Raw genomic sequence first — 15027 nt, 5'->3', positions numbered from 1 at the left:
TAATAACACCAAATTATCTACTTTTACGTCCAACTCATCCCTTAGAGTTCTATCTCTAAATTGTGTATAGCAAGTAATATTGATAGCCTGTTAAGAATCAAATCCGACCTAGTGTATGGATTGAAGGTTACGATCACAAACCACTAAGCATGAGCGTTGTAATGGTCCCATTGGTGATGTCTAAAGAGAAAATAAGAGTATCTGTTTATTATAGTGTAGATGCCCTTCTAGATGCTAGAAAAATGTCTTCATAGCCCAACACACCCCTCTAAATGCTAGACAAGGGTCTTTCTAGTTCAACAAGACTTGGATCAATCTAGCTTCTCCCTTCACCATCGTCAAATTATACCATGAACCAGGATTTACCTTGCATTATGGACCCTACTAGTCTATATTATAACAGTTGTTAACCACTGTACTCCCTTAATTTGGTCAAAACTTTCTCAATGAAATAGGCACATTGTTTTCATAATATCATCATATATATATATATATATATATATTAAAAAATAATGATTAAATGAAAAGTAGACTTGGGCGTGAGAAACGTAACCTAAAATTTGTCAAAGATTCACGTGCAAACAACAACGTAACCTAACGCAATGAAATAAAGTAATTTAAAGAGGAAATGTGTGCAGTGGTCCTGTCAATGGTGTGAACACTTACCAAGACTATGTGAAGTTTGCGCGTTGAAAGAATTAAAGAACACTACATACTACATATACAACTCGCATTTTAATTGGCACAATAATAGTCATAAATATATGTGCTAAGGTTATTATTCTTTATTGGTAACCTCTAGGAGCCGTCGTTCTTGACTCAAACACCAATCAACAGCGTGCATATATATGAATTGAATAATCTCCAAATTAAAGTCTACTCTTTTCTTGATCAATTAATCTTGGTTTTTGTCCTCTAGCCTTTTAAGCTGCATGGTCCACCTTAATTGACCTTCAATGTTCTTGCTCTCCAAATTAGTTCATAAAGAAAATCAATGTCAATGATCTTGTCTACAAGCAACATAACTGCAACTCTCTCAAATAAAAGTTGAGATCACATATTCAAATCCTAGTGAGAACATTGATATTTAACGTGGCTAACAAATTCTCTCAATGCATATAGTGATATTCAAATTTATTGACTTATTAGCATGCAACTCAATTAGTCCGTCTGAACTTTGAAACATGTACACACGAGTTATCTAAACTCATAGCAAAAGGAGGTTGAAACCACCGAATAAAAAAACAAGGAAGTGTTAGAAATTTTAACTGCCACTTTGCTCATTCAAATCAAACAACCATAATTAATTTGACCAAACTTTACTTAACAAGTCTAATTAAACTTACACCACTTAATATCCCATCGAAAACGCATTAAAGAAATTAATGGAATGGGCTATTATACCATTGATGTATTAAAGATCAGAAAAAAGTTTCTCAAAAAAAAAAAAAAAGATCAGAAAAAAGTTGATATTATTGGAAGGGGCAAAAAGGTTAAAATGAACACCTATTATTAGGATTGTGAGTGGGTTATATTATTTAAGAAAAGATTCATGTGCAAGTGGCAATTGTGGAATATCCAACTCAGAACAAGTGCAGAAGCTACCAAACAAACTTCAATTGGTTCTCAAATCTCAACTCATGATGAAAGTATTACAGCATTGTCTTTATTAGTTTAAGCAAAAGTTGGTACTGAAATAGCCTAGTCAATATTACATTGAGTTTTTTCTTTTTAAAAAAATCATTTCATAATTTGTAAACAGTAATCCACGACAAGATTACAAATTCGACTTACAACAACATCTATTTATTAGCCTTCTTAATTTCAGTCAATTGGTCATAACTCATAAGTAAAATATTAGTTGATTTATCTAGTTGTGATTCTTTGCTAGCTAGAATTACAAGACGGTATTTACTCAATATAAACTCTCGAATAAAGATTGCGATTTTCGGTCATAACCCAAACAAAAAAAAGTCATGGACCATGTTCCCATTACTCAGTCTGATCTTTCCATAATTTCTCTGTACTCATCTTATCCTTTAGTCCCTTGATATATCTTCCTTCATCTTTCTGGGTTTCATAGCATGTTTTACTCTTGATCATCAATTAAAAAAAAAAGCATCTTTCTTGGTGTCATAACATGTTGTAATCTGGGTCTTGAAACAAACCCAAGAATGAACAGATTTGGCAGAATTTATGCCGCAGCACTCATCTTTCTTGTGCTGCCATGTTTCTTTGCAGTGGAAACAACAGCATCAGCAAGAACAGAAGCTGAAGCTCTTCTCAAATGGAAAACAACCCTTTCTTCTTCTTCTCCTTCTCCACTCAATTCCTGGTCAATTTCCAACCTAAGAAGCCTCTGTAATTGGACAGGAATTGTCTGCAATGGAGGCAGAACTGTTTCTGAGATCAATCTCCCCAATGCAGACCTCTCTGGTACTCTTGAACACCTCAATTTCACTTCTTTTCCCAGCCTCACTGGTTTCAACATCAGTGGAAACTCCTTCAATGGATCAATCCCTGTTTCCATTGGTGATTTGTCCACCTTGGTTTTCTTGGACCTGAGTAATAATCTGTTTGATGGAATTATACCCTCACAGATTGGGAATTTGAGGGAGCTTCAGTATTTCTCCCTTAACAACAATAATCTTAATGGAAATGTTCCTTTCCAGATTGGGAATTTGCAGAAAGTATGGTTCTTGGACCTGGGATCAAATTACCTAGAGGCTCCTGATTGGTCTAAAGTTCAGAGCTTTCCAGTTTTGAGACATCTCAGTTTCAACCTCAATGAACTCAGGTCAGGGTTCCCAGGTTTCATACTAGGTTGTCAGAGCCTGAGTTTTCTTGATTTGGGGCTAAACCATTTGAATGGATCAATCCCGGAGGCATTGTTTACTGGTTTGGGAAAGCTTGAGTATCTTGATTTGTCTACCAATAAATTTTCAGGGCAATTGTCACCAAACATCAGCAGGCTGTCCAAGCTTAAACATTTGAATTTGTTAAACAATTCATTTCAAGGAGAAATCCCATCTTCTATAGGCCAGCTCAAAGATCTTGAGTACTTGGATATTAGTGTGAATAGCTTGAATTCGAGTATTCCTTCCGAGATTGGTCTTTGCAGAAATCTCAGTTTCTTGGCTCTGGCAGGAAATTCATTGTCTGGAGAATTGCCTTTATCCCTGTCATTTTTGACAGAATTGGCTGAGTTGGGGATATCAGATAATTTGCTTTCTGGTGCCATTTCTCCCAGTTTTTTCTCCAATTGGACCAAGCTAGTATCTTTTCAGCTTCAGAATAATTCCTTCAATGGGAGCATTCCATCTGAGATTGGATTGCTCAAAAATCTTAACATCCTTTTCTTGTACAACAATCAATTCTCAGGCACCATTCCACCACAGATAGGAAACTTGAATAATTTAGCTCAATTAGACCTATCCCAGAACCAACTCTCCGGTCCAATCCCCCCGACGATTGGAAACCTCACAGCCCTTACTCTCCTCAGCCTTTTCACCAACGATCTCACCGGGGCGCTGCCACCCGAGATTGGGAACCTGAAATCTCTCATTTCCCTAGATGTGAGCAGTAATCGGTTGAGTGGAGAGCTGCCCGACACCCTTTCGGGTCTCAGTAGTTTGGAGACTCTTTCTGTGTTCACTAATGCCTTCACAGGCAATGTCCCAAGGGACTTGGGGAGAAACAGTCCCAAATTGTCCAATGTTAGCTTCTCAAACAACAGGTTTTCTGGAGAACTCCCACCTGAACTGTGCAGTGGTTTTGCTCTTCAGGAATTGACAGTGAATTGGAATCATTTCACTGGGGAATTGCCAAGCTGCTTGAAGAACTGCTCAGACCTGTCTAGAATTAGGCTTGAAGGGAACAGCTTTTCTGGGAAAATTTCAGAGGCTTTTGGGGTCCATCCAAATCTTGATTTTGTGTCCCTGAATGGTAATCAGTTCAGTGGTGAGCTCTCATCTGATTGGGGACAATGCAAGAGCCTCACAAATCTGGGAATTTCTGGGAATAAGATTTCTGGTCCTATCCCACCTGGATTAGGGGACCTGTCTCAGCTTCATGTCCTAACCTTGGATGAAAATGAACTGACAGGTGAGATTCCTTCAGAATTGGGGAATCTAAGCAGGTTGTTAACTCTCAATCTCAGCAAGAATCATTTGACCGGTGAGATTCCTCGAAGCATTGGCGACTTAACTAACCTCCAGAATCTTGATCTGTCAGCAAATAGTCTAAATGGAACAGTACCAGAAGAGCTTGGAAAATGTGAGAAATTGCTGAGCTTGAGCCTGAGGAGAAACACCTTATCAGGTGTTATTCCTCCTCAGCTTGGAAACATCCCGGGATTGAGTATCGTTTTGGACCTTAGTGATAACGAGCTTTCTGGCACGATTCCATCAAGCTTGGGAAAACTCATCACACTCGAGAATCTGAACCTATCCCACAACCACCTCTCAGGAAGAATCCCTTCAGCATTGTCTGATATGGTCAGTTTGCAGGCTATGGATTTCTCTTACAACACATTGTCCGGTCCAATTCCCACCGGGGGAAAATTCCAAGGAGCCAAACCTGAAGCCTTCGTGGGGAACCCCGGTCTCTGTGGAAATGCACAAGGCTTAACCTCGTGTAACCAGGCCGAAAGATCAGACTCAGGAAACAAAAAGAGAAAAGTGTTAATTGCTGTCCTTGTTCCAATACTTAGCCTTATACTTTTAGCAGTGGCTGCTGGATTTCTCGTTCTTCGAAGGAGAAAGAAGAAACTCGACGAAGAGATGAGGATTAGCAAGAAGTACGAGGCGTCTGAATCCCTGATATGGGAAAGGGAAGGAAAGTTCACATTTGGGGATATTGTGAAAGCCACAGAAGGCTTCAGTGAGAAGTTCTGCATTGGGAGAGGGGGATTCGGGACAGTGTACAAAGCGGGCCTATCGACAGGCCAGATCGTTGCTGTCAAGAAGCTCAACACGACAGACAGCAACGACATTCCACTGGCAAACCGGGCCAGCTTTGAGAACGAAATTAGAACACTTACAGAGGTCAGACACAGAAACATCGTCAAACTCTTTGGTTTCTGTTCCAAGAATGACTCAATGTACCTAGTTTATGAGTATGTAGAGAAGGGCAGCCTGGCAAAAGCCCTGAATGATGATGCCACGGCACTACAACTGGGATGGGGCACGAGAGTGAAAATCGTGCAAGGAATAGCCCACGCCCTTTCTTACCTGCACCACGACTGTTCCCCTCCTATTGTGCACCGCGATGTGTCAGTAAACAACATCCTGCTCGAGTCAGAATTCGAGCCACGGCTCTCGGACTTTGGCACAGCCAAACTCCTGAGCTCAGACTCATCCAACTGGACCACAGTTGCAGGATCCTACGGCTACATGGCTCCAGGTACTCCCGAACTCAGATCAGTCCTCACTTTTTTTTTCCAACCCGCTTTTACAATAACTTCATTTTTTTCCTCGACGTGCAGAGCTGGCATACACAATGCGCGTTACAGAGAAATGTGATGTCTATAGCTTCGGGGTCGTGGCGTTGGAAGTCATGATGGGGAGGCATCCAGGAGACCTGTTAACTTCACTATCTGAGGCCTCAGAGCTTTCTGCTGATACCCTTCTGAAGGACATATTTGACCCCAGACTCCCACCCCCCACTGCCCACCCTGCAGAGGAAGTGGTGGCTGTGATCACCTTGGCGTTGGCGTGCACGCGGGCCATGCCCGAGACACGCCCTTCCATGCGCTTCGTCGCGCAAGAACTGTCGGCTAAATCACAGGCCTGCCTTCCTGAGCCACTGGGGACTATGACAGTGGCCAGACTAACCAGCATTGACAAATAGAAAATCATGACAAGTCTTATCCATACTAGGCAGTCTGGGGAATCTCCATAGATTAGGCCGTATTAGAGATTTAGGTAGGTAGGCATATGAAAACTTGTCTCCTATTCGAAGTATTCTAACATGTATTTATAGGACTTTGTATTCTTTTTTCTATACGACATCATATCCAGAAATCTTCTCTTTACTTTCGTAACAAGAATGTATGTATATTTGCAGAACTGAGAAATTACACAGCATAGAAACAAGTACTGTGAGAGTGAGTACTCTTCCTCATTGTGAGAGTGACAAAAAGGCATCATTTTGCAGTGAAATTCTTTCATTGTCTCCTCAGAACAATAACCATGGCTCATATATTCATAAAGACCATTAATTTATGTAATTTTGTTCTCTATACCCATGTTTTAAAAATAATAATATTAACCGCTGTTGGTTTACAAAGTAAAATAAAGCATAATTCTAGTACCTAAAGGTCATGAGTTCAATATTTGTCAACACCCTCTCAGTTAAGTCTGATCACGACAGAAGTGGCTACCAGTTTCCTTGTCACCAAAAAAAAAAAAAGAGTAGCATTAAAATTTTAAAAAGAATGGAATAGAGAATGGATATAATAAAATATTATTTCATGTTTCTTTATTAATTGACCTACCATTAAAGTAAAGTCTATGTTTTATGAAGTGACACCACACTATACAAATCAAAATGCAAAATAAGTATTATACAGGCCTTGATGGGATGAAGATACATAAAGCTTAACTCTCAAGCTAAAGCAGGATCAACATAAGCTGGCACTCCAATCAGCTTATGAAGAATTGCAGCAAAAAGGCAAAAATAAAAATTTCAAAAAATAAAAATCAGAGTGGAGCTAAAGGTGAGAGATGTTCCTTGAAGTGCCCATCATCAAAATTCTGAGAATAGCTCTGAGGATCATAGCTGAACTGCTGCATACTGTTTCTTTGGCACCCCAAAACAGCTTCTCTGAGTTTTCTGCACCACAATCTGACCCGCCATTCCAAATGCCTTGCAACACACCAGTTTCTCGGAGACGCCCTTTTCTGCAGGCTGAGAAGCGTGACTGCAGAGGCGCCACCGCCACTTCTTCTCCCCCGCCACTTCATGCCTAACACATTCGAGATTTTCATGCCGCGTTTAGTGTCACCGAGAGGGCCTTCACCTGCAGTGAAGTAAATGTATGCATTTTTCTATAAGATGAGCCATGGTTCTTGTAGCTCAAGGGCAAATATTCCAATTCTAGGCACCAGGTTATGTTGGATGTCATTTTCACACATGGGGTGTGGGAGAATTAGCTGTGATCACTGTGGACTAGTCAACTCAACTTTAATTCCTTTCTGGTAGGCTCTCATGGTCCCCAAGTGCCAACCACTACTAACAGAGGACCACATATATGTGCCTAGACAGCAATAACAGGCTTCTATAATTTTTTTTGCTTTTTTTTATGATTTGTTCTTTAAAATGATGAATAGGCAGAAAGTGCAGATACATATTGATGCCAGCCAGTATTATGCAATCCTTAGTGCTTCACAGATGTCATGCTTTTAGACGAAAACTGTTAAACCGAGCTTTTTTTTTTTTAATCATACACCATTACACCCCTAATTGCAGAAAAGCTGGAGAAAGTAAAAAAGAAAAAGAAAAGGAAACAGCAGATAAGTTCTTAGCTTCATCTAACAAGTTATACTGATTCAAAGCATATCAAGGTTCTGTGCTTTTCCCCTTGATTCTTTTTGTCACTTTTATGATTCTTACGCTATTTGATTTTCCCTTTGCATTTGTTGATCGAATAAGAATATAGTATGATAAGAACGGGAAACAACCTCCGCACATGGAGAGCAAAAACAAGTGGAAAAATCCAATCTTTGATGTGAAGAATGAGCTGAACAACCAAATAGAAGCAAACTTTAAGATAACTAATGGCCCTAGCTACAATTATCCTCTCCAGATTCCTATCCAAACCACCCACACCCAGAATAGACACTATTTCGTATTTGATATATAATCAGTGTGTATGATGTGAGGATTTTATTCCACATATAATGAACTCCCTAAATCTCCCAACGCATAGACCCCATCAGAACAAAAGCTGTCCTAAAAAAGAAGTGGCATAACATCTGATAGCACTGTCAATATGAAAAAAAAAAAAAAAAAAAAAAAGTGGTTGTGCTTAAGAAGTGAGTTATACACTTACCAATGGCTCTGGAACTGAGAAATTGGGGACAAGTAGAACAACCGGACATTAAGCCGAACTGTGAATATGGTATATATAGAGGCACCAGAGTCTGTCAACTATGTCGCCTGGAAAGAGACAACTCTTACTGAGAACTGCGCTATATATATAGATAGAGAGAAAGAGAGGGAGGAGAAAACTAACATTCTCTATGCTCCTTTCCATCCTTGGCACAATCACAAGAGCTACAAACAAACGAATGCAGTAAGAACAGCCACCTTCGAGTGAAAAAGCATAGAGTCTCATGACTAAGAAATATAAATGTAAAAAACCTTGCCAATGATGTGTCTCCTCTCAATTGACACTCCAGCTCCCTTAAATAGGACCTAAACAACGGTGACCTGCATTGTCAGTGCACCAAAAGTTGTTTAGTGGATGCCAGTAACACATTGGAAAAGCAAAAGTTCATAATAAAAATTATAGAAGTGTAAACTCACACAGTCTCACACTTTTTTGAATAGCTTTAAAAAAAATAAAAACGTTTACAAGTATACCAGGAAGGAATTGCAAATGCTGCTAGAATAGGTGACAGTTTCCACAACGTGTATAGCTGACTGCTTAGCAAGCCTTCCAGAAACCTTACAACCCTTCTATCCTAGTTTAACATAAGAGAGGAAAGAAAATAAAAGTCATAGCAGTATTGCTCCAACGAAGATAATTGCAATACAAAGCTCCCAAGAATATTCAAGATTTCATACATATGAAATGTCATCCAACAATTAAAATGCCCATGAAGATAATAAAATTGCAGTATAGATATGCCAGACTTAGTATTAAGAAAAAGATTAATATATACAGTTGCTACGAATCATATAGAGTATAAGAAGAGTACCTTTGAACTCGTCATATTATCTTTGCAACAAAGGTTTTTACAACCTCCAACCACTAAGTTGAGCACCTCTTGGCATAGTTTTGATATAGTAACAGGTTTGTATGAACTCGACATTAAATGTTCAATCAAATCTTTCCATTTGCTTGCAACACATCCCAGTAACAAAAGCTCCTATTGAAAATTGAGTACAGCTTAAGGAATATATAACCCCAAAAAAAAAAAGCCTTATACATACATTAAATTCCTACTAGAAAATTGCATAATAGTTGTACTAACTTACTTACCAAATATTAAAGGGTTAAAGGTTTTGCACATATATGATTTTTTAACTGGCCTAAGACATATGAGAACCTTGCTCACAGTTGAACTTTTCCAAAACCAACATAAGAATTACAAAAGCCTGAAAGGCTTACCACTGTTTCACATAAATTATGTTCAGCTTCAGTTGAAATATTTAGCCGTCCAAACACTCGAACCCATTGGTCCTCGGGAGCTGAAAGAATAAGATCGGCGCCTGATACCAGTCTAATAGTTCTCTTGTCAAGCAGATAAGAGAGGTTTCTTGATTTCAAAAGGTTCCAGGTAAAAGGATCGATCGGTACTTCATCAGACCTTGAAAACAATTTTATGTCAGACCAGAAAGGCCCCAGGGAAGAGGAGGTGGGGATGGACACAAATAAATAAGAGAATTAAAGAGCAAACTGATTTATCAACACAGGCAGTTTTCTTTACTGAAGTTGAACCTCTAACCAGCTGTCCAACTTCAGTAATTCTACCACACACCTCAACATAAGTATCTTTCCACTCCAATAATGTCATGCAGGATATGCACAGATTATATCTAGTTTTCTCATCAGAAAAAGATAAAGGCATTCCTTCTTCTTTTTTCCTTTCTTTTTCTTTTTTGTAAACTAAATGGATATAATTTCAAAAAAAGTAAACTAAATGGATATACAATAAAATGGTAACCTTCCTATTTACAGAGATATGTGGGGTAATATTCATATGAAAATATCACTTACATTAAAGCTCCTTTGTGAGCCACACCATCATGCAAGTTCTTGCCAGGCTCACTTACATTCAAATGGCATACACTGCGACATAACATCTCCAGGCACGTCTCTGCTGCAGATAGTGATGACACTGCCATATGTCTCCTTCCAAGTTCTCGTGCAGTGATTGCAGAAAAGCTGCAGGCCGCATCATTAGCTTTTCTACTAGGAGAAGTCATCATAGATGTGTTTACCGAGTCTTCCATTAAATGCCTGCTCCCATTGAAAGCAGGTTTCTTTGATTCACAATGCATCAATTCTTCAAAATGTTTGTCAAGGCAATCACTATCTGCCTTTGGAAGCATGTGAAAATCCATCTCAACAGTAGCTGTCACTAGAGCTCTTAGATGCAAATCCCTCAGTGGTAAGGTATGAGTCAGATGTTCTAACATTAAATTTCTCGCATTGCTAAGAGTCTTAGATGATAGATGTTCTATACCCTGTCAAGAATAACAAAAAAAAACAAAAAGAAAAAAAAATGCCTGAGAAAAGTAGAAAACGCCTAATAATGGAAGCTGTTACAACGGGTAGAATTAAGAGCAAATGTCTGCATGGACGGCGCAATTGATTCCTGGGTGGTAGATTATGGATAAGGACACAGGATCAGTCTGAAAACTGCAGTGTGGGAGTTACAGTGTTACACGCAATGTGGTAGGCTCCTTGTATGTAGGCAGCATGATTAACCCCTCGACTATCCTGTCGGGCCAAAGTGTGAGGATTCTGGGGCCAGGGAATTTCACCTTTTGTGGGTAAGAATTAAGTACAGATTCAGAAACTAAGAAGGACTTAGCAATTAAGCTCATAACCTTGGGGAAATATGGCATAGAAATCATCTCACATAAAGCTACATCAAGCTCCTCCAGAGAATCTCTGTACTCATCTTGACTGTTCAAGCTACCAATCACCTAAGAAATCATAAGTGCAAGAATTTTTACATACATAAATGCTCAGCTGCAGAACTGAAACACACTATGCTTTTATAAGGAAAATCACAACGAAATTCATCATCCTATGACTAAAGCTGCAAACTTTCAATTGCTCTCTCTATTAAAAGAAACTCCAAAGTCCAAAGGCAGTAAACAATACTCTTGTAGGCTTGTATCACTTACACAGTAATAATGATATTAAAAGTTCACATATAAATTATTAGAAAAGAAAAAAATCAAGGTACCCACATCCTCGAGAAACAGAGCCCACTGGAGAGCTCTCTTGATATTACCCGAATCCCAGTGGGCAAGACGACCAGATGATTGATACCCAGAAGCTAGAATCAACATATCTATGAACCCTTTTATTGCTTTCAGCAAATCTTCTAGGGATATTTCCGGATAATTCCAACCTGCCATTTTCGGATTAATAATTCAAACAGAGAACTTTCAGTCATCGAGATGAAGTAAACTGGGAATGGGAAAGAAGAGAACCGAAAGGGGAGATGCCGCCGAGTTTACACTTTTCCCGCCAATCATAAACGGGAAGCCTGTTTTTACAATTTTACCTTTTTTTTTTATTACTATTGATTTTGACAAGAAACTGTGACCTTTTGTTTTAGGATAACCGCAATTATGCGGCTAATTTACCCCTATTTTTTGTTTTTTTCTTAATTTCCTGTTGTTTATAATGGTTCCCCATTTTTTGGTTTTTTTTTTTCTTAATTTCCTCTTGTTTATAATGATCCATTCATATAGCCTTAATTTATTTCTCCCACATTTTTTTCGTGAAACTCATTAGTGAAAGAGTAAATTGCACTTTTGGTCCTATGACTATAGGGATCCTGTTAATTGTATTACTTGACTTTAAAAACTAACAAACTAGTCCTTTAAGTATGCATTTTTTAACAGATTAGGTCCTTCCGGCCAAATCACTGGTCAAATTTGGCCGGAAAATTATAACCCAATTTTAATTATTTATAAGTGAGGACAAAATAGTCATTTGATAAGGTCTTCTTCTTCCTTGCACTTTTGCTCGCCGGCAACTCTGTGATTATTAGGTTTACAATGTCTTAGATTTCTTGACTAAACAAAGACTGAAAATCGCATAAGAAATGGGACAGTAAATTCATATTGTTAGCAAATTTTTTTACAAATCACATGATACCAACAGAATAAGAAATTGAAAGTCAAACAAAATACCAACTAAACTGAAAATCGCATAAGAAACAACCAAATAATGATTCGAAGAGTGGAACGATGCAGAATCAGAAGCCAGTCGAACAGAAGCAGATCTGCAAAGCCAGTCAAACAGAATACCAATCTTCCTTCCATTAAATCGCGAGGTCGAGCGTCACGCGGCGGGACGCTTCATCGGGGTGGCCCAATGGACTTTCGTCTTCTCCTCCGGCGACCTCTGTTCCTTCCGGCTAGCAGAGCATCGAGGGCAAGGATGGCAACTGAGCAGTCGCGAAGCTCCGGCGTGAGGCGGTGGTTCGACGAAGTGTGAGTTTTTGGTTCAAATCTGACAGTCCAATGAGTTTTTGGTTCGACGAAACAGATCTGACAGTCCCGTGATTTGCTAGAACTTTGAATCGTTGATTGAGATTTTCTATCACTGTGGTGCTCACTGGTTTTGGTTCAGATCTGTGTGTCTCTTGATTGCGATGAACGGGACGGCAACGGCGGTGCTGGTGGGAAGCTCTGGTGAGCGAGCTCTGGTTGCGATGAACTAGACGGCGGAGACGATATTTTCGGCGACTAAGCGAAGAAGAAGAGCATAGGCGGGTGAAAAGACCAAAATGCCCTCTTTTTAAACAAATTAAAATGAATTACAACTTTCCGGCGACATTTGGCCGGTGATTTGGCGGAAGGACCTAATCTGTTAAAAAATGCATACTTAAAAGGACTAGTTTGTTAGTTTTAAAGTCAAGTACTGCAATTAAACAGGACCCCTATAGTCATAGGACCAAAAGTGCAATTTACTCTTAGTGAAATGTCTTCACAATTCTCACCTTGCCAAGACTATGGCGGTAAAGGAAACTCTATTGTTGGGCTATGGATCAAAGCTGCGTAAGTTGATAGTGTGCTATGATTGTCAAATGGTTTGTTCGTTGTTAAAGTCGTCATAGGCACCCAATGATAAGAAAAATATTGGAAGAGAAATTTAGGAGGGGTAACGGCCATTTCCTTTTGATAATTTAATATCAAAAATCACCTTAAGTCTCATTTTTATCAATTAAACGATGAAGTATATGTTATGTGGTAATAACTATTACGGAGTAATATAATTTGTTGTGTTACAAGTTTTAAAACAAACCTAGATTAAGACCAACACACAATACAGCATTTTAGGAAACTAACTTGTATTCAGCAATAAAAAGACACTCTTGGTATGAATAAAAAAAAGTATAAAATAACTGTCATTAATATAACTCAAATCCTCAGTGATACAGAATGCTTATGCCAAGAACTCAATGTCAAAAACTCCAAAAAAAACAGCCAAAACAAAAATCCAACTAATCCATAATATGAGACATATCACTAAACAATAGCATTGGCAGCACTGGCAATCCTAGGCCAAAGATCTGCACACTCCTTGCCAATAGGCCCAGTAATTGCAGACCCTGCAAGCAAAAACAGTGAACAAATGATTAGAACAAAAACTAAAATTGGCTGAAACTGAGTAATAATCTTAGCAGGCATAAAAAATCAAATGTTTAGCACTTTGATTAGGTTTTACTAAATAGAATGGAAAGTGAGGAACAAGGAATGAAAAAGTGGGGTACTTGAGGATTTGATACTTATTCCCAGTGTCAATAAAAATTTCTTACCAATTACCAACAATTAATTTCATTTCAATTATGACCCTTAAAGCCCCTCACAGGAAAAGAGCCAAGAATGAAAAGTGGGGTGCTTGAGGATTAATTCATATTCCCAGGGTCTAAAAAAATTCTTGCCAATTACCAACAATGAATTTCATCTCAATTATGACCCTTAAAACCCCCAACCAGAGCCACGAATGAAAAAGTGTGGTGCACTTGTGCTTGGAATTTGATTCCTAAGCCCAGTGTCTACAAAATTCTTATCAATCACCAAAGGGTGAATTTCATTTCAATTATACCCCCAACCAAATGCCCATTACTATTGATGAGAAAGAAACTGACCAAAGAAGACCATCTTTTTACTTTATACTTTGACTAGTTAAGCCATGTTTAGATTGTAGTAACTTATAAGATACAATCAATGGCATTTGAAATGATTGTAGCTACTTATAAGATACAATCAATGAACATTTGACAAGATTCTAGTTACTTATAAGATACAATCAATGAACATTTGACAATATTATAGTTTCTTATAAGATACAAACAATGAACATTTGACAATATTATACTCTGTAGTACTTATAAGATACAATCAATGAACATTTGACAAGATTATAGCTACTTATAACCTGCAATCAATAAACATTTGAAACAAAGTTTTACCTTTCATTTCTCCTTTGGGATTCACAATCACCCCAGCATTGTCTGCAAGAAAAAGCACACTATGATCAGAGCCCGATAGCATGGATCATGGTGTTCAAAATCAATTTCACTAATATAGATCATAATCAAATGCAAAAATTAGGTCACAGAACCAAAACACATAAAGTACAGTATATGTGCCGCTCAAAGACAATTATAGATGAAGAATACCTTCAAAATACATGAAAACACCGTCCTTTCGGCGCCAAGGCTTGCGTTGACGGACGATCACGGCCGGCATGACCTTCTTCCTGAGATCGGGCTTACCCTTCTTCACGGTGGCCATCACCATGTCCCCACGCAAGCAGAGGCAACCTGTTGAGTCTTCCCTTGATTCCCTTCACCGAGATAATGATTCTTAGCACCGGTGTTGTCGGCGCAGTTCACCGTCGCAGCCACCGGCAGACCCAGCGACATGCGGAATTTGTTCCCGGCGGAACCTCCGCGACCTAAAATTACAGATAAAGCATATTTACATTAAAAAAAACACACACAAAAACACAAAACCAAAGAAAAATACTTGAATATAGCGGACTACAGCTTACCTCGCTTCGACATTGTTGATGCTTTCTCTCTCTTCTGAAACTAGTGAGAT

The 15027-nt window shown here is 38.7% G+C and overlaps 2 protein-coding genes and 1 pseudogene across 5 annotated transcripts; 1 reads left to right on the top strand and 2 right to left on the bottom strand.

The window, feature by feature from the left end:
- Positions 1 to 1924: 1924 nt before the first annotated feature.
- LOC116005084 (MDIS1-interacting receptor like kinase 2-like) lies at positions 1925 to 6034 on the top strand. Its single transcript, XM_031245319.1, has 2 exons — positions 1925 to 5403; positions 5486 to 6034. The coding sequence occupies exons 1-2, from the start codon at positions 2175 to 2177 to the stop codon at positions 5848 to 5850; spliced, it is 3594 nt and encodes a 1197-aa protein (XP_031101179.1). The 5' UTR covers positions 1925 to 2174; the 3' UTR covers positions 5851 to 6034.
- Positions 6035 to 6449: 415 nt separating this feature from the next.
- LOC116004183 lies at positions 6450 to 11329 on the bottom strand. Of its 4 annotated transcripts, XM_031244130.1 has the most exons (10): positions 11152 to 11329; positions 10783 to 10881; positions 9947 to 10416; positions 9338 to 9536; positions 8925 to 9095; positions 8587 to 8687; positions 8365 to 8433; positions 8237 to 8277; positions 8054 to 8160; positions 6450 to 7021 (listed from the first exon to the last, which is right to left on the bottom strand). In XM_031244130.1, exons 1-9 carry the CDS (start codon positions 11320 to 11322, stop codon positions 8102 to 8104), a joined length of 1380 nt encoding a protein of 459 aa, XP_031099990.1. In that variant the 5' UTR covers positions 11323 to 11329; the 3' UTR covers positions 6450 to 7021; positions 8054 to 8101. The 4 variants fall into 4 exon arrangements, 3 of the variants coding, with proteins under 3 accessions (XP_031099990.1, XP_031099989.1, XP_031099991.1); XM_031244129.1 differs by having other exon boundaries at positions 8237 to 8433; XR_004094760.1 differs by lacking the exon at positions 6450 to 7021 and having other exon boundaries at positions 8079 to 8160; positions 8587 to 8682.
- Positions 11330 to 13315: 1986 nt separating this feature from the next.
- On the bottom strand, positions 13316 to 15026 carry LOC116005053 (annotated as a pseudogene).
- Position 15027: the final 1 nt, after the last annotated feature.

This window comes from Ipomoea triloba, chromosome 14 (genome assembly GCF_003576645.1).
Source record: "Ipomoea triloba cultivar NCNSP0323 chromosome 14, ASM357664v1".
Lineage (NCBI taxonomy): Eukaryota > Viridiplantae > Streptophyta > Magnoliopsida > Solanales > Convolvulaceae > Ipomoea > Ipomoea triloba.
This window is presented reverse-complemented; position numbering and strand designations above follow the sequence as displayed.

What these genes read in the sequence shown, in the direction of transcription:
- LOC116005084 (XM_031245319.1), top strand. Translation starts at nt 2,175, where the DNA reads ATGAACAGATTTGGCAGAATTTATGCCGCAGCACTCATCTTTCTTGTG. An exon ending in CTACGGCTACATGGCTCCAG is followed by an intron (nt 5,404 to 5,485) that starts GTACTCCCGAAC and finishes CTCGACGTGCAG; the next exon opens with AGCTGGCATACACAATGCGC.
- LOC116004183 (XM_031244129.1), bottom strand. Translation starts at nt 11,322, where the DNA reads ATGGCAGGTTGGAATTATCCGGAAATATCCCTAGAAGATTTGCTGAAA. An exon ending in CTATGCCATATTTCCCCAAG is followed by an intron (nt 10,417 to 10,782) that starts GTTATGAGCTTA and finishes TATTCTTGACAG; the next exon opens with GGTATAGAACATCTATCATC. An exon ending in GCTCACAAAGGAGCTTTAAT is followed by an intron (nt 9,537 to 9,946) that starts GTAAGTGATATT and finishes ATTGTTTTCAAG; the next exon opens with GTCTGATGAAGTACCGATCG.